The sequence below is a fragment of the Arthrobotrys flagrans genome, assembly GCF_004000055.1.
Source record: "Arthrobotrys flagrans strain CBS H-5679 chromosome Unknown unitig_15, whole genome shotgun sequence".
Classification (NCBI taxonomy): Eukaryota; Fungi; Ascomycota; class Orbiliomycetes; order Orbiliales; family Orbiliaceae; genus Arthrobotrys; species Arthrobotrys flagrans.
In genome coordinates, this window is record NW_027137545.1 from 3,154,502 (window position 1) to 3,182,175 (window position 27,674).

A 27,674-nucleotide genomic window follows, 5' to 3' on the forward strand; every position below is an offset into this window, starting at 1 on the left:
CCCGTCTCCTCGATGGTCCGTCCGGGTAAAAGCTCCTTTAGCTCCTGCATTACACAAAAAGGCTAAAAAAGAAAATACAAAAAAAAAGAAAACTAAAAAAACTAAAATGCAACAATCAAATTCAGCGGGAAGCCTATCTCAACGTCCATTCATGCCTTCCCTTGTCAAACATGTCAACATCCCTTCTTAAGACCATGCCCTTGTCGTTCGCTCTTTGTCAACCCAAGGAAGTCGAGTCAGATCATGATCATGATCGTGACCTTTTCTTCTAGTATTTGCCACCCAAAAATTTTTTGTGTAATTGCGCGGGGATTCTAGCCGTTGCTGCCTTTCCGTTTTTTCCTTCCTACTTGTAATTCTTTCGAATTATAACTCTTTCCCTTTCCTCCCCTTGCGCCTTTTATCCTCATAAGCAAGTAGGTAGTGACCAACCGTACAATAGTAGACGCACTAGTATACTTTAACCAACACAGCCATCTATCGATACCTACATCCCCAATTCCCTCGCTCCAACAGAAATCAGGAACCCACTTATCTGCATAAGGCTGGTAGTCAGTTATATTCTCCCGTCCCTTTTCAAATTGCCATAAACTGGTTATGGTACTTCTTTCTAGATCTCCTTGTGTCTCCTTCCCAAACCCGCTATATCGCGCGAATGATAGACAGTTCCAATTAGATCCTAGCTCAGACGTCACAGCGGGAGGAATATCCCAGCAGTAGATACGTATATGCGCCTATTATGCATAAGATCTACCCACTCTTTCCCCCTTGCATTTAATACGTATACTGCGCATACTAACACGCACCGACTTACCCATTTTTCTTCTTTTCCTCTTTTTCTTTTAGGTACTTTAGCTGCCCGCTACTATATAGTTTAGCTTTAAGCTATCCACGCCATCGAATGTGTAAAGTCAATACAGTTTACCCTAGCGGTAAATGGGTCCGGGATCTTTTAGTCGTAGTTTCATTGGAAAAAATAAAGGTTTACAAGGAGTAGATATCAATGCATCTGGGAGCCATATTCTGCCAAATACAAAGCTCTTATTGGTTTTAAATTTTTTTTATTCACAACTGGCAAAATACCGGTCTCGTACCTAGCTTTTCACTAGATACGAGACCGAAAATATCTATAGAAAAGAAAATCTAGAATCCGAACCCTTTTGCAAAAAATTCTTCTCCGAACTCTTCGATCCCGCATTGGAAGGTCCTAACACCTCGAAAAAAAAAGCCACTAGGTATAGCACTAATCACCAAGATTTAAGCATACAGCCCTTGCTAAACAAAAAACAAAGAAGAAGAATAAACTGAGACTTTAAATCCGTCATACCAAACTATATGACATCAAGCCTCGGTAGAAACCAAGCCCGCGCTATATAAGCAAGTAGGTACAGTAGGTTGCATGTACGCAAAGCAGGTAGCAGAAAAACCAAAAACCCCAAACTTCAGAAATTTATACCACGTTTCCCACCCCTCCAGGCTATTGGCTCGCTTCCCATCGGAACATCGAATTCATCTGTATCGGGTTATCACAGGACTCCCCTAGTTCCCCTTTGTCTCAGACATTATTCTCGAGGCTACCCTATTTCTAGAAGCGCGACAACTATAGTACTAGCCAGACACCATCCGTGGCCGAAACCTCGTAATTTTGATTACTTGGTGTCACGAGCTCAAATTTTCATTCAATCCTTCGATCGAAAAATTTAAACACAGAGCTCCCTTCTGTAATAAACCCTAGGCAATGAACCAGATATAACCAATATACTACCGTAATATGCCTATCGATATCCTCGAGCGAATTCTACCCCATGCATTGGTCGGTTTGAAAGATATCCATATCGCTGCGCATGTGAGCGACTGCATGCGATATTTATCTCGGAATTTCATGGAACCTCTTATCTGGACTATTACTATCCTTTCGGGTATATATAGAGCCTACGAGGGAAGAAAGGGCGAAGGGAACCTCCCCTATCACAAAAAGTATGGTAAACGGACGAATATGGTTTCAAATTATTGATAGGAAGGAGAAACTTTTCTTGGTTATGATGAATGGTAAAATGAGTACAAAAACGTAGAAGGCTTCGCGCAAGTAACAATGGATTCGAGGCTAGTGACAACGCTAAAGAAACGAATTCCAAAAGCATGCATGAAACATCCGCTTTTTGTATGGAAGAGCATCGCTTCGAAGTTGTGAGAGCAAGGGGACCACATGCTACAGCGATTTGATCGCTGGGTGGTGCACTGGTGCTCTTTCCCCATCCCGCTCGGCTGAAGCTGAAATCTAGATGGGAGAAAAACACTATTTTATTACAAGTCAAAGGAAGAAAGGGGCAGACACGGGAAACATATTTCGCAAAATGAAGAAAGAAAGAACAATGGAAGGTAATATGCTTCCATACGAAGCCTCACGTTGATGGCCAAAAAGTTTAGGCATACCTAACCCCACCTGGCGCCGGGGGCGCCATTCCTCGCTCCCTTCCATATGGCAATCGTCCATCCTCTACATCTCTCGGTGCACTCATTAGCGGGTTCCCCGCACCGTACTCCCGTTCTCTATAAACTCGTTCTCTTTCTTCTTCCCTCACCGCGGGCGGGGCCATCGCATATTCCCTAGCATACCCATCCCTCATTGGCTGTGGAAGAGGGGCTGGTGGGTGATGATGGTGCCCGGATGATGCCATTGGAGGGGGGGGCGCGTACTCTCTTGCGTACTCCCTGCCATATCCGCGATCATAGGGGCCGTAGTCGTAGTCTCGTTCTCTATACACTCGGTCACTCATCATGACGTCAGGGTCATCAACGTACCTGCGCATTGGTGGGGGAGGATGAGATGGTGCCGGTGGCCCATGTGGGTGGGCTGGTGGAGGTGCATGTGGAGCAGAGTATCCGGGAGACCTGGGCCTGTATGGTCTTCCCTCGGGATCATTTGGGTCGACGTAGACAACCCTGGTTACGTAAACCGGGACACGTTCTCGAATGATCACTGGTCTGCTGTAAGGGTCACCGTAGGCATCATATTGGACCATAGGACGGGGGTATGGTGCATAGTCAGCATAATGAGGCGCGTCCGCGGCTCGAACAAGAGCTCTATCTGCTCGCGACTCTTCGACTGGTTCTGCAGGTGCAGCACTCGCCCTCGGAGTAGGGCGTTCTCTAGGTGGCGAGAGCGATCTACTAGAGCGTCTAGGACGCACGGTAGGCATTCTGCCGGCAGCTCTGGGCGAGGGCGAGCGGCCTCTAGGGGCCCTCTGGAGCTCTTCATCCTCATACCTGTATTGTGGTCGTGAGGCCCTTGGCGGCGGCGGTGGTGGTGGAGACCCAGGACGGCGAGCAGGGTACGGGTAATACGGATCATGGTATGCAGCCTGATAGACATATTCCTGAGCGTATCCACGTCCCTCCGGCAGATATACCCTTCGAGGAGACGCCGGACGAGGATCGCGAGGTGGTGGATATCCATATTCTGCTTCATACGGGCCACGGGGATACCCCATCATATGAGGTGGGGGAGGATAAGGTTCACGGTAGCGGAAATAGCCTGGTTGCTGTTTAGCATATCTGTCTTGTGGCGGAACACCGTAACGTGCTCCCTTCCCAGGGGACAATGGCTCAAGAGTTGGCGATCCTCGAGGAATTGTAACAGCAGGTGAAAGAGGTGGAGCTTCTCGTTTGGCAGGTTGTGGAGATGATTTCTTGTCCGTGGTTTGCTGTTGCTTTGGGGCGTCCTTAGGGTTAGCTCGTTTCTTTGGATCTGTGGCAGCTTCGTCCCCTTCGTCGAGATCTGCGGGCTTATAGTCATAGGTACGGTTGGGTCCCGTAGCCTCGGTGGGACGAGCAGGTGGTGGTGCAGCAAAGCCCGGCCCCTTGTTCGTGGGTGGTTCGTCATACGGTGGTGAACTAGACCTCCGTTTCTAAATATTCACAAGGATCAGCTTTACCCACCGTTCCGTATTAGTATATTGTGTGGGGAAATGGGAAGACCTTGAAATCGAGGCCTCGGTTATCACGACCCTGCCATCGATCGCCACCTCGTTCTCGCTCTCTCTCCCGCTCTCGTTCAAGCTGGCGATCTCTCTCACGTTCTCGTCGTTCTTCTTTGGTTGTGTTATGGTTATTGTTCATTGCAGTCTTGCGCAAGGGCTCTGCTCCGCGCTTGTCACCGTACTGCCGATGGTCTCGCTGGGGCCGCCCTTGAAACCCTGGCTTCTCATCGTCACGTCTGTCAGTGTTGGCAGGGAATGTCGGTGCTATTGGAGACAAAGCTGGGCCGCTATTGTTGCGATTCTTGTCCTGTTGCGGTTGTTTGCCTGCGTTCTGCTTTGCTCCGGGTACGGGTTTTGGTGGGAGTGTAGCGGCGTATTCCTGTGCCTTTTTCAAGCCTGCTTGTAGGTCAGTAGCAGCAGAGGAGACAGGCTTTGCCTGAGATGCCTGATTGTTTCCGTTTTGGTGAGCCTGTTGCTGTTTATTGTTTCCAACAGCCTCACGTTCTTTCTTTTCAGGATTTCGAGTATCTACTACTAGCGGTTTGTCTACGACCATGGGCTCAGGCTGCGGCTGGGTTTGATTAGTTGAAGGGATTGACTGAGGCAGTGGCTGCCCCGGCAAAGCTTGACCTGGCAGCAAGTGCGGAACAGGTAGCAACGGGAATCCGGGTGGCAATTCAAACGGATTCTGTGATGGCGGAACACCCAACATGGAGAGATGTTGCGCGAATGCATTCATATCCTCCGGGTTGCCCTGCATTCGGTTCTGCCCAGGAGGCATCATCCACTGTTGATTGGGATCCCATTGAGGTTGGTTCGGCGGCAGCTGTTGCTGCTGCTGCTGCTGCTGTTGCTGTGGTAGTCTCTGCCCCTGCTGTTGACGTCCGAGGTCTCTCTGGTCATTCCCGTTTTGATGAGGGGCGGCATCTTTCCCAGATACGGTGATCACAGCTCGTCCGCCGTTCGGTTCGCTTTTTGAGGAGCCGGTGAAAACAGGGATCGGTCGAGCCGCGGTATCGATCGTATTGTTCGGAGTAGGAAAGACGGATGAGACGGCTCCGTTCTGTTTCCCGTTCAATGCAGCCGGTTGGCTGCTCTTCGGGTTGTTTGAATTAGAACCGTCAACGCCCGCAGCTGCTATATTCTTGGGTCTGACGTTTGGATGTTGTCCGGAACGAACAGTGTCGCGTAACAGCACTAGTTTCTCAAGGGATGCTCTTTCTTCATCCTTTGATAGTTGGATGTTAGCAGACTGGGATGGTGGCATGCCTGTCATAGCAGCCATTGCTGTTGAGAAAGCAGAAAGAAATCCAGCGAATTTGAGGATACACGATGCGCGATGACGATGTTAGTAGTCAATGATGAGAGCGATGGCTAATGACAGCTTGTTAAATGCAGCTAGCCGAATTGTGTCGAGGGAAACTCCTGAGCCTGCACTTGCACTTGCACTCGCGCAGGGAAGGGGTTTGTTTGGTTAGAAGCAAAAATTATGGGGCTGATAGCCCCAAATCGGGTAGTGAAGATGGTCAGTACTACAAAACGCAGAGCAACAATCGATGCGTGCAATTACAAGCGTGCGAGAAACAAGTGAACATTTAAGGGGATTTTCTTCTACCTGGATTTCAGTTGATGGCGCCCAAGTATAAGATGAGGTAAGGGCTACCCTCGATTGAAGGGTAGCGAGGGTAAGTTGGTGATGATGATGGTGATGGTGGTGGTGATGAGTGAGGTAAATGAAGGAAGGTTGTGGCAGTAAAGTGCAGAACAGCGGAGAGATTTTTGAATGTCCGCCCCACTCCTCAACGCAATATATTGAATCACCATGGATGCCTGTCTACACCAGTCAACAGCCATATATAAGTACGTCCTAAGTAAACAAGTATATGATATGAAGCTTAGATTGAGATTAAGTATTATATAGTGTTACGGTGTATTGTCATTTGCGTGCTCAAGTATACATCATAGGTTATATTATATTCCTCATTCAATCGAATCGCCCCCTCTGAAGCAGCAGTCAAATGGCTGCACCGCTCTGGCTCAAATACACAAAAAAAAAAAGAAGACCTTGTCAAAGCAGCTGAATTATACTCCAGGATATTCCAAATAGCACTCAAATCAACCATATCGGTATCAATAACAGACGCAACCAAAGGAATTCATAACCTGGGTATAGAATAAAGAGGGGGAAAAAGGAACCCAAATAAAAATATAACGAAAAAAAAGGAGCATACTTACAAAATCGAAAGCGGGAGGGGTATTTCTAACTACTCGCATCTTGCTGGCTTACCAGAATGAGAATCAGATACTCCAATGCATTCAACCACTCAGCATGGGGCTGGGTGCAACCGGTGCTGCCGCTGGCTTATCAGTAGTACCAGAGGTATACTGCCAATGCGCCGCCGCATCCGCCCTCTCTGCCGCACTAAGCATCTCCTCCATCGTCTTGACCCTCTTGACCCGTGCGGTATGGTCGTTGGCCCTCCCCTGCTGCGGCGTCCTGCTCGACGGGTTTATGCCATTGACCTCCCTCCTAAGCTCATGATCCGTATCCGGCTCACCATACTCTTGGTTTTTCCGCTGTCTATCCAGCTCCTTATCCAGCTCGTCATCCTCTTCCACCAGCCGAACCTCTTCATCGTCAACAGTTGTGCTGGCTGCCGTTTCCATGAAAGAATCACCTTCCCGGTCGGTAGGGCCTCCATTCCAGACCTGCTGTATCAGCTGGCTTTGGAATTGTGGTTGATGCGTTGAAACCGCGGATCTAGACGCCGGCCTTGATCCCCTATGCTGGGAATGACCTGGCGAAGACAGGAACATCAGAGACTCTACAGCGTCTTGCTCCATCGTCAGAGTATTCGTCCTGACAGGGGTACAGGGACGAACAGCTGCCGAAGCATTCGGCTGAGAAGACAACGGTTCCTCGGCAAGGCTAAGGATATCCGTTGGAGCGGAGGATATATTTGACACGGAGCTCATATTACTGAACGTCTTTGGCAACGATGGCGGTGGGTGCCTCCCTCGGCGAACCGGTAAGGTGTGAGACCCGCTAGGCGACCGAGCATGGTGACGAATCGGAGCTGCTGGTGCCAAATGGCGACCCGGAGACATTTGGAACCTCGCAGCGAAGGAGTCCAATGCTTGGTTTGAATTCTGTCCACTTCCTCGTATGTTTGAGGGTAGTGGGGAAGGAGGTGGCTTCACCCAGTAATTGGGGTCTTGGTGTGAACTTATGTTCGCAGCAGGAGCCAGAAACATGGCAGACGGATCGCTAGTGGTCCGAGAATGGCGACCTACACGGCTGTGAGGGGCACGAGGGCTCGCCGGGACCGGGGAAGGCATCAACGATATCCCCAATCCACCGGAATAACTGTCAACTGAGGTTTGACGTTTCAGAGGTTGGCTTGTAGCACCGGTCTGAGCAGAGCCGATCGTAGCCGGTGGGATCAACGGCGTGTTCGAAGCGGTTATGGAGGGAGACTGTGAGAGTCTATTCTGCCGCTTCTCGACGATATAATTCTCCACCTGATCGAAGCTCTGCCCTTGAAGACCGTTCTGCATCTTGATCATCGCATATGACAACCTTGAGCGCAGCTGGGTCGATAGCTATGCGAATTAACACCTGATTAGCATGTACACCGGGCTGAATGTTATCAAAACGGTAACATCCGAGGTACAGTATGGCCTGCGAAATGGGATAATACCTCGCCTATCCGCTCTCGGCCGTTTCGAGGAGATGAAGTAGCAGGTTGGTACGGCGTGGCAGGGAGCGACGTGCTGGGTGCCTTGATAGCACCAGAAGCAGTTCGCTTGTTCCCAATGTTGGGATGCGGCGGCGTAGCAGCTACGACCGGTGAGATGACCATTTCATCAGACGGTGTCTTCCTCTCGTTCGGGGGGGTGGTGGTGTCCCTTTGGTTATTATTATCATCATGCTTGCCGACGGGTATGGCCAATGGCGGGGCCACCGCCTTCAGACCAGCACCGATACCAGTCTCAGTACCACTCGACGACCGCTTCTCAGCGTCAAATCCACCGACGTCTTTGGAAATTCCGACAACCTCATTTTCCCGGGCGGGCGGCACCGGGCTGGAGGAGTCCTGTACAGGGTCGTTGGGGTTTGACGCGTGAAGAGCCTGGGTTTTGGCGTGATGGGCCAATGCCTCGCGAGCGAGTTGAGTTGCCTCCGCCAACAGCTCGATGGGAGTTGAAGATGCCTCCACGACGGTGGGTTCCTCGTGTTTATCCGCAGCTGCCGGGGCGGACTTCGCCTCCATGGTTTTCTTACTCGGGCAGTACTATCGACACTATCAGTTTCTGGTGTTGCTTTTGCTCCGTCCGGGCAGACAAAAGGTGGTCGTTCGGAGGGTTTTGAATGCTCGAAAGGAAAGCGGAACGTTCGAAACACACCGCAGGCGGATACCAGTAGTGTTTTCTTGTGAACTCGATCGAGTCGACTGAAACAGATATAAACAAATAAACCAGAGATTATCAATCAAGCCTCTAGCCCGTAAGTTAAGTACCAACAATATAATGTATATCGATTTGAAGGGGAAGTTCGAATATTCTCGCTCGACCGTACTAATTAATTAATTCCTGGGACAGGACTGAAGAAAAAATTGAGTCAAGCAAGCCGTGTTATTTTTCGTCTAGCGGTTTCCACCCGCCGGCCGTGTGTGCGAAAAAAAAAAGTCTCGCTCGCTCGCTGGGTGGGACCAGGGAGTACTCCTCGTCCTCGTGTCCTGAGCAGACCCTGTCGGTGTGGATGATATTGCTGGCAGAGACGGGAGACCAGTGGAGAAGGACTTCAAAATGCATATGAACTTCAAAGCAATCGGCCGTTACAAAGTTTATAAAATGCCCGGATGATATTACGATACGATTCCGTTTTTTGTTTAAGCCCGAGGACGCGGTCCGACACGTTTTCCAGCCAGCCAGAGACATATGGTTAATTAACGGCTGGAGACTGCACCTACGAGCTACGAATCACGCTGGCAGAAAGCAACGGTGGTCGCCTCCCCTGTGACGCCAGTGCTAGCTTTATTCTCTGACTGGCAGTCAGAACTTCGATTCGCGAGCTCGTCGACGGCACCATTTTCCGACAAGGGCGGACGGCCCAGGTTTTAGCTCCAAGCCAGTTGGCGGCTTGAGGGACTTAATCGGAAACCGATAGGTATCGTCAATTGGATTAGGTTGCAAAACTCAATCGCGGTTTTACAGTTACGAAACTTTAGAATTTCTCGATTTCTTCGAGAGGAGGGTTCATTGCAGCCAGAGCTCTCTCCGTCAAGGTAGACAGCAAGCAACCGCATGTGCTTGCCCGTCCCTACATACGACCGCCAAGGAAACGAACCATGCATCAAGAAGAAACTCAGCACACCGCCTACTCACGTGCTGGCGTGCTGCAACCACCTCGCCAGCCAAGAGGTCAGGATGATAACGCACGAATGACGACTTTATTGCGCCGAAATACCCCAATCGAAACAACAATCGATGCGCAAATTTGCACAAAACGTTAGAAAACACTCGCGTACTCGCCAAGGAGACCTTCATTGCTGTAGCATCTTGCCTGATGTGTATTTTGAGCAGTTTCGAAGCGGAAAGACTCCACAAAGTAGACCAACTCAACCGTGCAGGAGTACAAAAGCGTATTTCTGTCGACATGTGGTCATGTGACCTCGAATTGCTGATTCGATCTGATCTTCAAAAGGTCATCCAACATACTGCGTACAACCGTGGGTCCAAACGCCTTTGGAATGTGGTTAACGTTATCACGATTTTGATCCATTAGATGACATAAGCTGGAGCCATCCTCTCGGGTCGGATACCGCACCCAAAACCTCACCTCTACATCGAAGTGGCGAATGAACATGCACCTGCATATTTCACGTTAGGACCGACCCTCCAAAATGCCCGTGCATGCGCATGTGGCCTCTATAGCCTCTAGAGAAATCCGTTTTCTCGAGATGTTGCTTATTTCGAAATATAAATCCCAATGACAAGTACCACTTGTGACCCAGAATGTCGGCGAGTATTTTACTCCTTACATTGCCTCCTCGGCTCCCTGAAATGACGATCTGCTGGTTTCGTACACTACTGCCAAGCAACCCACACTCGCCTTGCTGGCTAGACTACTGTCGAAATTAATCGAGTTGGTTCCTCGGGCCATGTTGTATAACACCAATCGAAATGTGGAGGTGTAGACCCAAATAAAGGCTCTGCTACATTTAAATCCAACGAATGGGTAGCTCCTAGCCCTTATACCATGATTCCCTATCGTTATGCTCCCTCGTCTCCGTCATCGACTTTAGTTATCTCGCCCACAATCTCACCCTAATCGCAACCTTCTATCAATATATTTCATAACAGATACTATCCTATTTCCAATAATTTAGTCCGGCCCCCATATCGGCGAATTATAATTCTCAAAATGCATTAGGTCTGGGGAGGACTATGTGGGATTAGCCTGAGAAATTCCATCCTACCTTCTGTCCAGGTGGCGGTCCATTCCACAAAATAGTTAGCCGTATACGTATATTGTATACCGTATTCATGCTGGCGGTGCCGGCTAGCCTCGAGTCTCCTTCTTGGTTTACCTCGTGTTGCAATGTTGTATTTTGCAACCCCAGCTCTTAAGCTATTAGGATATATTTCCGAAGGGCGACGGAGATTTAAATCGCGATCTCTCGTTTCGATATTTCCATGGGATTTTAGATTTGTAAGAAAGTACCATCAAGTTATATGTTATTTAATCAAAATCTGTTCAAGATATATGTACACCTCAAAAGTTCCGTAGAAATCTACCCTACCATTCGACATGCCGCCGCGGGCGTGTTGCTAGCTTCCGCTTTCGCAATCCTATAAACAGCTTGAGCTCCGAATCTCTAACGGACATCACCAGCGCCATCCTCCACATCCCACCATGACATCTGCCGCAGATCCACTCTCCCTCATCCCCACCTTCCCAGACGAAGACCCCTCAACATACCCACCAATCCAACCGGGCGGTTCTCTAATCCTCGCCTGGCAGGTCCGTAACAAACGAGTTCTCCTCGTCGGCGGCGGAAATGTATGTGCCCGTAAACATAAACCTCACCAACCCACTTCATACAACCGTTCTAATCATATTGACATAAATAATAGGTAGCAGCCACCCGCCTCGTCCACCTCCTTAACGCCGATGCATTAATAACCCTCATCTGCCCTCCCACGGGCCTCCACCCCGAAACCGCCTATCGTCTCAGAACCCACGCCTCCCAAATAACCTACATACCTCGCCACTTCGAACCCACCGACCTCACCACCATCTCATCCATCTCCCTCGTCCTGACCGCAATCGACGATCCAGTCGCCTCAACCGAGATCTATACGCTTTGTAAAACCCTAAAGTTACCAGTAAACGTAGCCGACGTCCCCCCGGAATGCGACTTCTACTTCGGAAGCGTCCATCGAGACGGTCCGTTACAAATCATGGTATCAACTGGCGGTAACGGACCTAAACTCGCCGCTATCATACGTAGAAAAGTGGCGGATTCGTTGCCGAAGGAGACGGCTGAGGCTATTGTGAAGGTTGGGGAGTTGAGGAAGATGTTGAGGGGGATTGCACCGGGGAAGGAGGAGGGGGTGAAGAGGATGGAGTGGATGAGTAGGGTTTGTGAAGCTTGGGGGTTTGAGGAGTTGGCGGGGATGACGGTGGGGGATATGAAAGTTTTGTTGGAGGGGTATAAAGATGAGGTTGTGAAGGGGTACAAGGAGGTGAAGTTGGTGGGGAGTGTGAGGAGCGGAGAGGAGGAAGATGATAAACGGGAAGAGAATTCTTAATTTGGTGGAGTATACGGGATGGGTGCTGTTCTGCGGAGCATAACTATATCGTATTGCGAGATTTGCCTATATGGGTTATACATGAAATGGTGGCGGTGGTGACGGCATATGGATGCATATCCGTCATATATTATATTACATCTCATCGGACTCCGCATTTTACCCTGCCGGATGATGCAGTGGATTTAAACGCCACGGGTTGCACTGGAGGCGGTGCAAGGTGTTATAGTATATGTGCGACTGATGTGGAACGGCAGAACCGAAAAATATTAAATGTGATATTAGAATGCTGCAATGCGAGCGATGCTGTACACATAACACATATATTGCATGGACATGTGCAATTTAGGCTGGCAGCACGATGCAGGGAGACTTCCATACCTGGGATTTTCTCTATACGTATTCTTGTAAATTCCTTTTTTAAAGGAAAGCACCGAACAAGTTTAAATCAGGGGTGAGAAAGGTCATTTGAGTCCGATTCATCGTCTACGAAATATTCACAAACGTTTAACCCGCGTGGTCAAGGTTAAGCCTGTGGCGCCGTCTGTCTACGGCGAAATACCAAGAATGCGCGTTGGATGGATCAAATCCACACTTTAACTTAAAAAAATTCATGAACTCAAAATCGAAGCTGTCAAAGAACAGAAACAAGACGCAGGCAAGAATCGCGTAATCACCGTAGCCGGGTAAAGGTTTTTTTCCTTTCTCAGCCAGCCTTTTTGTTCTTGAGATTTTCAGGGACGCGGGAAGAAGGAAAACTGGGGAAGGGGTTTGAGTCTCGGCGACTCTTAGCGTGATTGAGGTCCCTGAAAAAGATGAGACGGTCGATACGCCAGATAGATTGCCATTTTCTTTCTTCTTCTAAATACAATGGTACCTTCGAAGGGGCCGGGGGAGAACCTCGTGATAATGATTCGTCTGTATGCGAGCGGCGCCATGAGTGTATATCGTAGACGTGATATGATATAGCTATAGCCCAGGCAAGGTCGCAGAAAGTGCCGCACTTTGATCTTGGGTCTCTGAGCTTCCTAAAATATCCAAATCCTGTGATATGTGCTGTGACGACCAGAACGGCTGGGCCTGGCTGGTATTTAATTGGATTTGAGGTCTCAAGGGTTCGTTGACGACCTAGCTTTTCGTCTGAAGCAAGGGGTCCAAACGTTCGTTAGAATTATCTCGACATCTCTTTCATTGCTACCTCATAGTAATACATACCCATACCCATGTCCATGCCCATGCCCATGCTCATGTATGTATAGATGTATGTGAAAATGTATTTTATTTGTATCCGCGCGAGAGGAAGCTGGAGAGAATGGCTCTAGCTCCGGATTTCTCATGCGGGTAGAAGTCACAATTGAAATATTCGACGGTAGGTAATCCAGGAGACGAATGATATATCACAGGCACCAGCACCTGCAGCATGCATGTCGGTATGTTGTGGCAATATAGTTTAGCGATTCAAATCAATCTCGTGAAGCCAGGGACAGGGACCACAAGTACCAGCCTCTCGTCTTCTACTTCTCGTCGTGCATCAAATATTCTGGGTGCATTGGTTGGCCTCCCGAGGGCGCTATAGAGGAAAATAAGCCCCTGGACCAGTACTACTTGATGTTCGTGTGTCCGGCGGATACGAGAGGTATGTAGTTGGAGCTATAAAGCTGTGATTTGAAGTTTGGACAGAAGTCTAACGCCGAAAAAGCAAAGACTGTCTATATTCCATCTACAGACACAGACAGACTCGGAGTCGGATACACAGCTACACAAGGAAGCTTTGAGTTCTCTTCCTCTCGCTCTCACTCTCATCCTCACTCTCTACCTATATCATCTCTCTTTTATATTATATTATTTCTTTCTACATCTTCTGCAGCTGTCCCTTCTGCCGATATTCTGTTATACTGACTTACCCAAGTTACTTGCTGCTTGCTTGCTCTCCTGGACGGCTGCTCTGGTAGCTCCCCTGGCCCATGTCCTGGTCATATCATTCGGCTACATTATCCTGAAGTACCGAGCCACCCGCTGTCTGACTTTTTTTTTTTCTCGCTCGATCGATTGGGGTTAGCAGGGAACCCCACACGCCCTCCGAACAGAGAGGAAGGAAAGATTGAGAGAAAGAAGCTCTTGCCTCCACTTGCCGCGAAGTACCAACTGCGAATCCACAGATACACCTCTGGTTACCTCGATAGGTAGCTCTTGAGGTACATACTGAGGTACTTACATACACACACCTCTGGAGTGGTAGTGGTAGTGCAGTGTTGGCGGTATTGGTCTCGGTTCCTGGCCCTGTCAAGCGTGGTTTCGATTCGGCCATTCGATTCTATATATATACTACCTATATACTGGATCAAGTATAGAAGTAACTGCTTGAGAAGCATAGGTAGATACACCGTACTCCTGAGATTATCTTCGAGTTCCGGGTGCATCATTATATACCATCTCAAGATCCAAGATCCAAGATCAAGAAGAGGAATAGCAGGGTGCGTGCTCTGCGTGTGGTTGGTTTCATCCTGTCAGTACAAAGCACAGGACTGCATTCTCACGCTCTCACTCCTCCCTGCCCTGCCTGGCTGCCCTGCTCACCGCTAACGAACCCCTTCTTTTCAGCCAACCACCACCTTCCTCCATCTTTCCTCACGCTACCAACCAACCATCCTCTCCTCCTCTCTCGTCACCATCCGTCTCGACTTGACCATCGTAGACACCGTCCTACCCACTAAACCCGTGTCGTCGTCGTCTTCCGTCGTCATCAATCTAACCTGATCCGCTCGTTCCATCCGGTGCCATCCAACTTGCCACTTTCGGCCGTCGCACCGCTCACAACTGGCTTTCCATGCTGGTGTTGCTCGTTCCCCTTCCAATCCACCGTTTAAGGAGCCATAGCAGTCCAAATCTGGAGCTCTCAGCTGGTTCTTTCCCCCGTCTCTTTCAGCTTCGCCGGAACTGCTCTCCCTATCGGTAATTGGCATTCCAGGCCGAGTACCCCGTCGCAACACCTCTAATACCCACTCCTGGACCATATCTCTGGGTTTCACGACCGTTCCATCAATTATCAGCTACCATCGACGAGTACACCACCCCCTCTCTTTCTCGACCTCCTTCCACACGCCTCTTGGTTTTCGGATAGCATCCTTCGGCCAGCCTGCGACTGGCATTCGAAGTCCGGCCGGAATCCTTTCTAGTTTGGAACTACAGCCGACACCTCCAAGATGATGGAGTCACCGGGATACCCACCTGGTTCGCCTCTCGATGTCATTGATGATTCTGCATTCCCATGCAAAGGTTGTGGCGAGGTGTGTATCTATTCAATAGATCGATTTTGAGCTACCCTGGCTGTTTTTTTATATGCCACCGAGTCGTTAAAGCACTCGGGTTGGGGATGCTTGAGAGCTCCGTGCTGACGAACAATTTTTTATGATTTACAGGTCCTCGAAGAGGGAAAAGCCTTCGAACTCGCGGGGAATAGATGGCACATCGACTGCTTTCGCTGCAATACCTGTGGCACACTACTGGACTCCGATGCCAACCTCCTCTTGCTCGGCGACGGTTCGCTCATCTGCAACAATTGTACATACAGCTGCAATGCCTGCGGGAATAAGATCGAGGATCTGGCCATCCTCACCGGTGACCAGGCTTTTTGCGCCGGGTGCTTTAGATGTAGGAATTGCAAGCGCAAGATAGAAAATTTGCGATATGCAAGAACTTCTCAAGGCATCTTTTGCATGAGCTGTCACGAAAGTCTGATGGCCAGGCGGCGGAAAAAAACTAGGACCCAACCAAAAGTCAGCAGTAACCAGTCATTGGCTCTGGATAAGGCCCTGCCAATGCCTCCACCGGTTGACACAGATTCAGACTCTCCGACGCATAAACCTCCGCCGCCGCAGCAGAGGTTAGGGCCACCGCCACGGCCTCCTAGGCCCGAGGCTTCTCGAGCTGGATCTTCAGGAACCACGAGCCGGACCCGTGGCGATGCTTCACCGAACTCTGCTCATTCGCCCATGGCAACCACTCCACGACATTCACCTTACCCCGTCCATTCACCTCCACCCCATCAGAATGAATTCCAGTTTTCGAAATCTACAACCTCTAGTAATTCTAATAGTAATCCCAACAAGGCTAAATCGCGCCAGTCCATGTACTCCCTCGTCTCGGAAGACAATTCGGAGCTTCTTTCAAACAGCGATCATCGCGCATCATACTTCCCGCTTCTGCTAGATGAGGGTCCACCCCCGCCGATCCCGTCAAGTGTTACTAGAAACGACACTTACGCACCACGCACGATTCCGCCCACGCAATCAGTGGAGATTCCACCTCCTCAACACTCTCAATCCTCTCCTGATGATTCTACCCAAGAAAAAAGTGCAAAACGAGCTGCCGACAATGAAGCGAACAGATTACGTGAAGAACAGCAACGCAAAGAACGGGAGAGATGGGAGCTTGAGAAGGCAGAAGCTAGGAAGCGGGAAGCTGAAGCTGAACGACAGCGTGAGCTTGAAATCGAGAAGGAACGAGGACGGTTGGAGAACTTGGAGCGTGAGCGACAGAAACAGCGCGACCAGAGCCGACAAACCAGGGAAAGGGAGGACTCGAAGGCTGCAGATACGGAACGACCGAATGAGACCCGTAAGGAGGGAGTTATTTTGGACCAGATCATGCTATCCCCGCAGAACTTTACAACCGATGTGGTTTCTTCCTCTATTCCACCAGCTCCGACCAGGCCAGCTCCAAAGACCGACAATATTGTTCCATCTCACGCTCGTAAACCCACAAATCCTTCGGAAAGCTTCAAACTGCAAGAAGTCCCGAGAACTAAGAGAGCTACCCCTAAGCTGCCGAGTGACGGGGAAGAAGAGTCTCCAACTGGGGAAATCGAAATTCCAATCTCGTTTGCTCCAGAAACTCGAAAGGACTCTCTGGGCGCTCCTGTTCCCGCGCCTTCGACGATCAAGACTTCAACCTCTCACCATGAGTTCGTTCCATCCCACCAGTCCTCAGTATCTCGAAAGACCAACTCGGAAACCGAGATCGAGGCAACCAACAGTGGGCTCAGCAACTACGCCTCGTCTGTTACTAGTATTAACCAGACATCTCCAGGTGGCCACAAGAAAGCGCAACCTTCGTCTTCGTCGTCGATTGCACCAGTTCGCCCCATGCCGGCTCGTCCAGCCACAAGCCACGGAGCTGGCGGCTCGGGTTCGTTTGATTTGCTCAATGGATCATCGCCAGTTCTTCCACTACTCAAGAACGAACTCAACTTTGAGGAAGAAATAGGCAAGATTTTCAGCCCCGCAAGCGATTTGGGGTCACCGGCTATGCGAAGGACCTCTAGGTCTGTTGGGCATGGACGGAGCCGCAGTGATATGGCCGGGCGGAGCAGTACGTTTAACACATACATCCACCCCTTTATTGTTTGATTAAGCTAACAAAAAGTATAGGCATGCTTTCTCCAGATCTCCCTGATGTTCTTATTGACTCGAATGCCAAGGAAGAGAATTTGGTTTTGAAGAACGCTCTACGACGGTCGACCCAACAACTTGTGGAGCTTGAGTCCAAGTTGAACGTGAGTAACCAATTTTTAATAAAAAGAATTCAAAAATGAATGTTTTGGACTAATTTATCGGTTCAGACATCCGTCGAGATTAAGGAGAGCCTCGAGAACGACATCAAAGAGAAGCGAACGACCGTTGCTTCCTTGGAGGCTGACAAAGAAATGGCTATGATTGAGCTTTCAGTGTTGAGAGAGAGATTGGCTGATGTTGACGTGTAAGTTTCAAGGCACCCGATACTAACAAGGAACCCCATATCTAACGATTTTGTGATATATATAGAAAATCCATCAACTTTGATGAATTTGTTGCAACTACACTGCAAGAAATCGCTGGCCGCATAAACGCTCTGAAAGAATCCCACAAGGAGGAACTGGAAGGCTTAATAGGCAAGAAGAATGATGCGATGGAAGAGACAGCCACCGCTATCCGTCTTCGCGATCAAGCTATCCAGGAAACCGAACAGCTCAACCTCAAGAACGCACAGCTAGCCGATTTGAACAACGAGCTAACCAGACGTATTCAAGGCAACTTCATGAAGAATAAAGCTGCTTTCCCGAATGTATCTGCCCCGGTTGCTCTGCCTAACGGAACTGGCGTCTATGGCGCAGGTTCGGACAACCAAACTGCCCTTTCACAGACCGGATCGACTGCTACAATTACTACTAGTATTATTAGTGAAAGCACAACGCTCCACGAGGAGGGCGCCGCAGTTGTCGCAGCTCCACATGTTGTCAACATCAGGAAACCTGGTGCCCCTGCTAAAAAGTTCAATTGGAAGAAAGGCGGCGCGGCTGTCGGCAAGGGAATTGGAAAGACTTTCAACAGGGTTTTCGCATCCGACCAGAACGACCATCACGATGCCCCAATGACTCTGCAATCCCAACCATTCAGCAGCACTGCTTATGGACCACCTGTTCATACGGTTGACTCCCCCGGGCTTAAGGTGAACGGGGCAGATTACAACCAACAGTATGGAACACAGCGCGGTGGCCTTCTCAAGAAACTCAAGGGTGGCAACCAATCGAGCCACGAAAAAGAGATTGCAGGTATGTCGCCCAACAGTAACCTTTGCATGCATGAAATTATACATGATCCTAACGAAAGTTTCCGCATAGTGCCATTGTTGGGTTCAGAGTTGGAAGCCCGTGTTGCCTATGAAGGCAGACGGATCCCGCAGATCATCACCAAGTGTCTCGCTGAAGTTGAGAACCGAGGTCTCGACTATGAAGGTATTTACCGAAAGGGTGGTGGTGCTTCACAAGTTCGTATGATCCAAGAGTCATTTGAGCGTGGTGAGGAAATGGATTTAGAGAATCCAGATGTGGATATTACAGCCGTTACCAGCGTCTTGAAACAATACTTCCGTAAATTACCAACCCCATTGATTACATATACTATCTACGACCGTATGGTGGAATCAGTTAGTAAGTATTCCTACAATTGTGGTCTTATTTTGGTTCCGCTGGGACGAATGGGCTAATTTGTGACATTTAGAAATCGCCGATGTTGAGCAGCGCAAGGAAGCTGTCAAAGATCTTATCAACGAGTTGCCGTCGCTTAATCGAGACATCCTTTTCTTCATCATTAACCATCTTACTAAGTACGTCATTTATCTTAGGTGCGGGTTAAGACAAATATGCTAATGATTTTATAGGGTGGCTGGATTCCAACAAGAAAACTTGATGAACGCACGAAATCTCGCTGTGGTCTTCGCACCTTCGCTGATGCGCGACCAGACCGGAGAACTCGAGCTGCGTGACACACACGCCAAGAATGAGGCTATCCAATTTATAATTGAGAACGCGAAGCCGATCTTCGCAGGTGTCAACCTCGTCTCATAATCTAGACCTTCCTAATCCACGATATTGGGGATTTTGATTTGACGTCCTACACTTGGTTTTGTGCTATCATCATCATTACTTTTTCCGACTTTCGACTCTTGACAAAATTTGAATCTTTCCAGGCCCTGACATGACAAAATATCGCAGCCCTATGATTTCACAATTTCACATGCGATCGATTACACCTGGTCGCCCTTGGATGCGACTACAACAACTCTACTCTCGACTGCTTGGACTACTAACAACCATTCTACCCTCTCACATATCTCTTCTTGTTAATACTTCTTCCCTTTACAACCTCTACTTCACCCGCTACCGCTTGTTGTCCTACGTTTAGCTCATGTCCAGGTTTATTCCCCACACCTCTTCTCTGTTTCCTTTTAACTTACGACGACACGGGCGTTAACTCTTTTTTGTTTCTTTTTCTTTTTTGTTATCATGTAATTTTTGACTTTTGCACCTGTCCTTTTGGATCAACATTTGTATTGGCACTGTCCGGATGAATTCCCTGAAAATCAGTGATCTCAACTTTTTTCTTGGTAGCCCTTAATTTTTTTTATTTTTTTTTTATGCTACAGCAAAGAAACGAAATACGAATGCCCTCTCCCTCGCCAACCATTCCCGTTCCTAACAAATCTTCTCCCTCTCCCTCTCTTGCGTCTGCATTGTTACATTTCTTTGTACGGTGACCGAAACCCCCACCTTGAGCGTCGAAGATACCAAGAGAGTATAATGCAACCGAAATTTTTTTTATTTTCTATTTTCTCTTCTCGATTTCTTTGCTAATGCCCGTACGCCTCGTCTATCCTCCTTTTGCGTGTTAACGATTCGACAAAATCATCTTCACTTCACTTCATAATAGCTCCTCTCAAACATTGCATTCCCTGTTCACCTAAGCTTGTCAACGTCCAGCCCCCCTTTTTTTTTCGTTTCCTCTGTCCGTACGTTTTAGCTAGCATGAAAACTCCAAGAGAGTTTTTTTCCCTTCTCTCTGCTGTTCAAATCCCCTTCTGATGTATCTTCTTTCTTTCCTTTTCTCTCTTTTTTTTTTTTCGAATTCACAAATTAGCCCTTGAGCTTTTTTACTTTTTACTTTACTTAATTATCATCATCCAAATACCAAGAAGTACGCGTCACGATTTTTTACTAGTTATTAACCTTTCAGGATATAAATAGATTTGCTTAGTAGGCTTCAAAGATAAGAGGGAGAGAGGGCCACCGGTTTTTTTAAACAAAAACTCATTATTATTATTTTTCCGTTTAAAAGAGAGAACAAAAGGAAAGAGTGTCCAATTCAAAAAAAATAAGTCCAAAGCCGCCCATTCCAAAGTTAAAACCCACCCCGCCCGTTACAAAACAATTTGAAATTATCAACCAACCTAATTATCAACCTTGACGGGATCGATATTCCAAATTTCATCCGCATACTCATTAATCGCCCTATCGGACGTAAAGAATCCCATTCTAGATACCGCAACGATGGTATTATGTGCCCAGGCGGCGGTGTCCTTGAATGCCTCGTCAACGAGTTTGTGGGTTGAGAGGTAGGATGCGAAGTCGTCGGAGACGAGGTAGTCTAGATAAAGCGTGTAAGTTAAGATAATTCTTTCAAGAATAGGATGAGGGTTTCTTACAGTCACCACCTTCGGTCAAGGCGTGGATCAAACCGGCAAAGACACCGGGTTCACCGAATGTACCCTTTTGGATTTCTTCACAGACTTCCTTGAGGGCGGGGTCCATTGGGGTCTTGCCGTAGCGGTGGGCGTGGCGGAGGTCTTCGACATCCTCGCTATATGATTATACTGAGTTAACAAAAACTAGTTCGTACCCGTGAAATATGCATGATACCTGTTACTTACGCAAGATTGCCGAAGAGGAAGATACGTTCCTCACCGATCTATTACATATATTAGTACCTCGTTATCTTGTAATACCTCTTTAAATATTCAGAACAATCGTCATACCTCTCGTGTGATTTCAATCTACGGATAGAAAATTGTTAGCTGATGCTCCAAACTAACTTATCTAGGTAATGGTCCTTACGTTTGCACCGTCGCAAGTACCAATAATAAGCCCACCATTGAGCACAAACTTCATATTGCTGGTACCGGAAGCTTCAGTTCCAGCAGTAGAAATATGCTCGCTCAAATCGGAAGCAGGGCACAAGAACTCGGCTTTGCTAACATTGTAGTCTTCAATAAAGACAACCTTGAGCAAGTCGCCGATCTCGACATCGTTATTGACAACTTCGGAGACAGCGGTGATGAGACGGATGATGGTTTTGGCCTATAAATAGGCAGTATATGAGTTAGTCCGGTTCCAAGACAAGTGATGTCCCACCAAAACGAAATTTGTAACATTGAGTATGGATGATAGGACTTTCTTACCATCCAATAACCGGGGGCAGCCTTTCCACCAAAGATGGAAACACGCTGCACTTGTTTGGCCCTCTCTTCTTTAGTCATGGCCTTCAAGGACAGATATCTGCTGATGACACCAAAGATGTTCATCTGCTGTCTCTTGTATTCGTGGATACGCTTGACTTGGATATCGAACAAGGCGCTTGGGTTGACCGAGATACCAGTGGTATCCTTGATGTACTTGGCCAAGCGCTGCTTGTTGCGGAATTTGATATCCATCCACTGAATAGGTGCCATCATTAGCTGGTTCCTGGATACAAATTCGTGGGTGTCAATTAACACTTACCTCTTTCTGGAAATCCTTGTCATCCGCAAACTTCTCCAATCCACTGAGGAGGCTTAGGTCCTTCAAGAAATTATACGAACCAAGCTTCTCTTTAATGAGAGCAGACAATTGTGGATTAGCTTGGTGAAGCCATCTTCGTGGAGTAACTCCGTTGGTAACATTGGTAAACTTATCAAGTCCGAAGATCTTGACAAAGTCCTTGAAAATAGTGGTCTTGATAAGGTCAGAGTGCAACTCAGCCACACCGTTAACCTTCTTGGAACCAATGATAGCGAGGTAAGCCATTCTGATGACTTGAGGGTTGCTCTCTTCGATGATGGAGACTCTGCTGAGGAGTTCACGGTCCTTGGGGAACCGTCTTTCGACACTTTGGAGGAAGAACAAATTGATGTCGTAGATGATTTGGAGGTGACGTGGGAGGAGGTTCTGGAAGAGTGGGACGGACCATTTCTCCAAGGCTTCTGGGAGAACGGTGTGGTTTGTGTATCCGAAGGTTTCGGTGACAACTATGTACTTATTAGTCGTTTCTGGCCTCAATGTGATATGATTGGGAATGTTGTTCGCTCACTGTTCCATGCGGTATCCCAATCAAGGTGCTCCTTGTCGACAAGAATGCGCATCAATTCAACGATGGCCAAAGTTGGGTGAGTGTCGTTCAGTTGAATGGCAACTTGATGTGGGAACTCGGTCCATGCACGGTGGGACTTCTTGAAACGTCTGACGATATCATAGAGGGATGCTGCGACCCAGAAGTATTGCTGCTTCAAACGCAATTCCTTTCCGACATCGATACTGTAAACTTCGTTAGTAGTATTCACAATTTCTGGGCGAATTATATAACATACTTGTCGTTAGGATAGAGGACGGCCGAGATTGTCTCAGCTCGCTGTTGGTCTCTAACCGAGCTTTCATAGTCTCCGGAGTTGAACTTCTGGAAGTCGAATTCACCAGTCGAGGGCTTGCTGGACCAGAGACGCAAGTTATTGGTAGTTGAGGTTCCGTATCCGGGAACTGTCACACTTTGTGAGTATGGGCACGACTCCCAACATGGGAATCTGTGTTGATATCTTACTTGGGACATCATAAGCTAGAGCTTGAACAACTTCGCCACCTTCCCAAATATTGACCGTGCTACCGTCGTCTTCGGTGTAACGACGTACATAGCCGTAGAACATGATGTCAACAGTGATATCATGTCTTGGGAACTCCCATGGGTTGAAGTCAAGCCAGTAGTCTGGAACCTCGACTTGGTAACCGTCAATGATCTCTTGTTTGAAGATACCATATCGGTATCTTAGACCATAGCCCCAAGCTGGGTAGCTAAGAGAAGCCAAACTATCCAAGAAACAAGCGGCGAGACGACCAAGACCACCATTTCCCAAGGCGGCATCGTGTTCTTGATCAATGAGATCCTCCATGCGGAAGCCAAGTTCGGAGACACCCTCTAACCTCTAAAAGTAAGCATCTTTATCTTTAAATGCGACATTTCAAGTGGAGTAGTTACTAACCGACGGCATAATCCTTAATGTCTCGATTCAGTAGAGCATTGTCAAGAGTTCGGCCCATCAAGAATTCGAGGGAGAGGTCTAGCCAATTGTTAGTTCCAACTAGATTTTACATAATTCGGATTGGGTGATCTTGTACAGTAGACTCGCTTCTGGTCAGCCAAAGTGTGGGCTTGCTGGGTCTTGTTCCAGTCAATGATAAGCTTGTCCCTCATAGCAAGGGCAGCACCCGAGTATGCGGCACTAGAGGTCACACGTTTAGTCTCCCAAACTCAATACAATAGCGTAGGCGTGGGTCGAGGAGCTTACAGCTCGTCACAGTTGTATAGAGATCTAGCAAGGGTGGTTTCGACATGGCGAACGACTTCTCTCTATTCGATGGATATTCGTTAGAGTTCTTCCTCTCTAGAGACACAAACAGGAATCCGACTTACTTGGAATTCTTCCTTATTGCTGAACTCAGTGGCAGCCTGTCTGACACATTAGCTCGATCCCTGGCCTTAATTAATCTTATTTCACATACAAACTTCTTCCACCTATTTGTCAAATTAGCAACAGCCCCTCTATGTGTTTTCGAGATATGACATACTTATCACGGAGGGGAGCGGGAATGCTGGATTCAATTGATTTGATCTCCCGAGATCCAAAACCAGTAGCCGTTCGCTTGTGTCTAGGACGCTTCGCAAAAGTCTGGCTCAAGATATCCTGGCCGGTAATACTCGGTGACGGCGGGGTTAAAATGGCCGACATTTTGTTTCGGAGTTTAGTGAAGTGACGTTATACAACGAACGAGGTTTGTAATTGATCTCTTGACCAGAACGTCGAACACGCCGAATTTAAGTGCAGAAAAGGGTTTCCAACGATAGAAACCGAGGGAAAGGCCTTTTTAAAAGAGAAGGAAATGGAGGAGGTGGATGACAGAATGAAGCGGAGACAGCGAGCTGTCAGCTTCTAGGAATTTTACAGCCATTTGGAGCTACATCACCACCACCACCACCACTACCACGTAGCAACCCGGGCCTGGTATGTAGAGTAATACTCTGCGATAGCAAGCGGCATAGCTGGGCATTGGTAGCGGCGCTAGTGATCCCGGGAATGCACCGTATTCCAGTTTATCGATAGCGAAGGCACTGAAACGGTATTCTGTTCCTTCTTCCTGGCCGTTTTCTGCGCGCATTCAGAGATGCATAAGGCCCTCCAACGCCAGAGTGTACTCGAACATCATCAATTGCATTTCAAATTCCTCGCGACTTCAATACTTCAAACCTAATTACCATTGACCAATACGAAGTCCGAGGTGAGTGAATAAAACACATCCTCAAAACCAATGATAGCCTATTAACCATCCGATTACGTTCAATACTAACGATACGGAATTCTTGCAAGCAGAATGACGAAAGCTGCAGGCTGCAGGCGGGGCGTCTAAAGCGGGGCTGGTGCATACCACCCACAGCTCACGCCAACGGTTCAACAGATACCTATGCATGGGAACATACTAACTACGCATGTTTCTGGAGGGGCCTGTTGCTGGGACATAACAATCTAACGGGAAATAGTTTTTTTTTTTTGGGAATTTAAACATGCATCTTTGGATGCATCAATGCAGATACCTCGTCTACCCCTCCACCCCTCCCGCACATGCTTTTTTATATTCCTCACTACTCGAGTACACCATCAGCCTCAAAAGAAAAACATGGTCTTAATGTATCATATGACAATCAGACTGGACCACGATGGTCTGCAGTAACTGCGGACATAATTTTTATTGCATGGTGCAGCGCAGCTAAAATAATGGAGGAGTTCGGAACGGTTACAGTTACAGAGAGACGGCAGGTTTTTTCTTGTCAGAAGCTAACGTTAACAGGGCAGAGGTGCCGAGCCAACGAAGGTGGGGCCAAACGCCACTTTCTCGGCATATCTCGATTAGCTATAGCTTATCGATAGGGCATAATCGTCGGACGGTTCGGACGGTATCTCTATTGGTATAATATTCTGGCTAGCTCATGTTGAACGTATGAGCCGGGATTAAAGTATGGTCAGTGCCACCGAGACTAGTTTTCAATATCATGGCCTTGCAAATTGCCACTCAACAATTTTTGATTGTTACCTGTTGTCGGTTCGATTCAATTTTTGGTGGAATATTCAATGGAGCTCATGGGAGTTCTATTAGTCAAGAGAAGTGCTGTCTCCTTCCAACATCTTGCTTCGAGGACCTAACTATAGTACCATCGGCACGCTGTGCTGGCGTAAAGGCCAGCGTGCTTTACATGTACATACATGTGCAGACGCGCCAGGTTCTAGCCCCCCGAACGAGACTGATATCTGTAGAGTGTCGACTGTCGACCAGGATAAGTTAATTCGTGCAACCACATTTTCAACACATTTTTAACGAGTTATGAGGTTGTCATACACTGTGCTATTGTGCTTAAGAACTAGCCAACGATAAATACAGTCTTCACCCCGTCGAAAAAACATGCAAGCACAAGCATACGACTTTATGGGAATAGTTCAAACGAATATGCGTTTTCAATACCAAAACTTTTCTAAGGTCAAATACGAAACGACAAATGCGATATCACGTCCAATCAGTCGTTTATATACGAATATACTATCCCAGGAATATTCAACAAGAAATCCGATAGGACAAAGCTCCAACTTGTGCCGAATAGGCTTCCTTGCCGCCTAATTAATCCATGGCCGATCTGGGTCTTCGGATTGGGGTTTGTCTGTAGGATCGGGTCGGTCTGGGCCAGCAGGTGTCGGTGGTGGATCTAAAACCCATTTTGGGGGTCCCAAGGACGGGGTCGCTAGGCTTGTTACTTGACCTGTCGTTTCTAGGGTGTTGGATAGTGTACGAGTCGATGAAGTTACCGATAATGGTATTGAAGAAGTGCTCGATAAACCAGTCGATACAGTATCAGTTGGGTTTTGAGAAGGCCTAGGACCTGTTGTGGATATGGATATAGACGTAGAAGTGCTATTTTTAACCTTTCCATACCTCTTCCCACTATTATAGAGTACTTTAATACCGGAACTCGACGATCTCACCGGTTGGAACAAAGTCTGGTTCCAATCGTAACAACTATTAAAGCCATACAGTGAAAGATGCTCAACTTTGAATGCCGATGGTCCTACCATGCCATCTTCCGGTGAGAAGTCTTTTACTAACCCGCGAGTAAAAGAAAACGGTCTCCTTAGCTCGAGGGGTATTTTAGACCTTTCGGATTGGTAGTTTTTATTGTAATCACGGGGATCACAACTGTTTAGCCATTCTAGATTGTCGGTATCAACAGCGTTGCAAAAGTACGTGAGCCACCGAGTCTTGCTATGAGTCTACCAGCGTTAACATCGTAGGACGGCGGTAGAGATTCTGCATACGGAGCTGGAAGGCCATTCCGCCACTTCCCACACATAGAGATAAGCGCTTTGGAAGCGTCATCGCAGTAGTAATGAGTACAGTCTCCCTCGAATGCCTCCCGGTCCGCCGGTAGCTCCACGATAAAATCTGGGAAGTTTTTGATCGTTTTAAGCCTGCTGTCCGCCAAATTTTTATATAATCCCCTTTGCAGCTTGAGTGTGCTATTAGGGTCAAGCCCTCCGGTTTTGTCGGTTTCTTTGAATAGCCAGAGGGAATTGCCCCCTTTGCCAGTTTTTGCGAAATCTTCAAGAGAGTAAGGGACTTCTCTAAAATTGGGTGAAGAGTTGTTTGTTTTAGACGTCTGTGCAGCGTCGGACATCGAATGTGTATACGTTGAAAACGATGTATCGGTACTTGTTATTACATGCGTTTTTAGAGTCGTCGGTGGTTGCAACGATGTCGTATCATGAGCGGTGAGAGTAGGTATAATAGGGATGTTTAACGATGAATTCGATGGTATCACCGGCAAAGGAGGCTGGGTATCAGCTGAAGCCTAGAAATGAAGGCCTCGCATGACATACCCGCTTCGAGCTGACCGATCGTAACTTCAGGACCTAGAGTAATTCTAGGAGGCTCCCTGCGGACCCAATGTACGTGGGAAACCCTATAGAACTTTGGATCTGATGTGATCTTGCGTCTTTCATAACATGTATCTAAGGCTAATCCATCCAAAGCCTTTTCGATTAATTCAGGTAGGTATAAGTTTCCGCGATAACTTAAGGATGCTTCTCCACAGAATGAAGCTTTGATGTTTGAGGAGGGATCACAATAGTGTTGGTGGCAGTCGCCGGCGGGGTGTGCTCGGTAGTCAAAGATCGGTTTGAGCGATCCAGCTTTGATTTTTCTGTTATATTGGATATAGT

General features: G+C 47.9%; 7 protein-coding genes across 7 annotated transcripts; 2 read left to right on the forward strand and 5 right to left on the reverse strand.

Moving 5' to 3' along the window:
- Window positions 1–2,423: 2,423 nt before the first annotated feature.
- On the reverse strand, window positions 2,424–5,265 carry DFL_000794 (uncharacterized protein; the record flags this gene model as incomplete). The annotated part of the gene is made up of 2 exons (XM_067637599.1): window positions 2,424–3,908; window positions 3,979–5,265. The coding sequence occupies 2 exons, from the start codon at window positions 5,263–5,265 to the stop codon at window positions 2,424–2,426; spliced, it is 2,772 nt and encodes a 923-aa protein (XP_067495346.1).
- A 1,031-nt stretch (window positions 5,266–6,296) lies between these two features.
- Window positions 6,297–8,254, reverse strand: DFL_000795 (uncharacterized protein; the record flags this gene model as incomplete). Its single annotated transcript, XM_067637610.1, has 2 exons — window positions 6,297–7,583; window positions 7,682–8,254. 2 exons carry the CDS (start codon window positions 8,252–8,254, stop codon window positions 6,297–6,299), a joined length of 1,860 nt encoding a protein of 619 aa, XP_067495347.1.
- Window positions 8,255–10,899: 2,645 nt separating this feature from the next.
- On the forward strand, window positions 10,900–11,798 carry DFL_000796 (uncharacterized protein; the record flags this gene model as incomplete). Its single annotated transcript, XM_067637621.1, has 2 exons — window positions 10,900–11,046; window positions 11,121–11,798. The coding sequence occupies 2 exons, from the start codon at window positions 10,900–10,902 to the stop codon at window positions 11,796–11,798; spliced, it is 825 nt and encodes a 274-aa protein (XP_067495348.1).
- Window positions 11,799–12,504: 706 nt separating this feature from the next.
- On the reverse strand, window positions 12,505–13,047 carry DFL_000797 (uncharacterized protein; the record flags this gene model as incomplete). Its single annotated transcript, XM_067637632.1, has 2 exons — window positions 12,505–12,938; window positions 13,014–13,047. 2 exons carry the CDS (start codon window positions 13,045–13,047, stop codon window positions 12,505–12,507), a joined length of 468 nt encoding a protein of 155 aa, XP_067495349.1.
- Window positions 13,048–14,431: 1,384 nt separating this feature from the next.
- Window positions 14,432–14,761, reverse strand: DFL_000798 (uncharacterized protein; the record flags this gene model as incomplete). Its single annotated transcript, XM_067637644.1, has 1 exon — window positions 14,432–14,761. The coding sequence occupies one exon, from the start codon at window positions 14,759–14,761 to the stop codon at window positions 14,432–14,434; it is 330 nt and encodes a 109-aa protein (XP_067495350.1).
- A 240-nt stretch (window positions 14,762–15,001) lies between these two features.
- Window positions 15,002–19,182, forward strand: DFL_000799 (uncharacterized protein; the record flags this gene model as incomplete). The annotated part of the gene is made up of 8 exons (XM_067637657.1): window positions 15,002–15,085; window positions 15,218–17,168; window positions 17,228–17,352; window positions 17,419–17,555; window positions 17,621–18,387; window positions 18,457–18,765; window positions 18,836–18,941; window positions 18,996–19,182. 8 exons carry the CDS (start codon window positions 15,002–15,004, stop codon window positions 19,180–19,182), a joined length of 3,666 nt encoding a protein of 1,221 aa, XP_067495351.1.
- A 1,379-nt stretch (window positions 19,183–20,561) lies between these two features.
- On the reverse strand, window positions 20,562–24,143 carry DFL_000800 (uncharacterized protein; the record flags this gene model as incomplete). Its single annotated transcript, XM_067637670.1, has 16 exons — window positions 20,562–20,758; window positions 20,817–20,971; window positions 21,042–21,079; window positions 21,147–21,164; window positions 21,226–21,468; window positions 21,570–21,824; window positions 21,889–22,394; window positions 22,457–22,680; window positions 22,734–22,899; window positions 22,961–23,332; window positions 23,397–23,474; window positions 23,533–23,636; window positions 23,703–23,764; window positions 23,828–23,863; window positions 23,917–23,929; window positions 23,983–24,143. 16 exons carry the CDS (start codon window positions 24,141–24,143, stop codon window positions 20,562–20,564), a joined length of 2,628 nt encoding a protein of 875 aa, XP_067495352.1.
- Window positions 24,144–27,674: the final 3,531 nt, after the last annotated feature.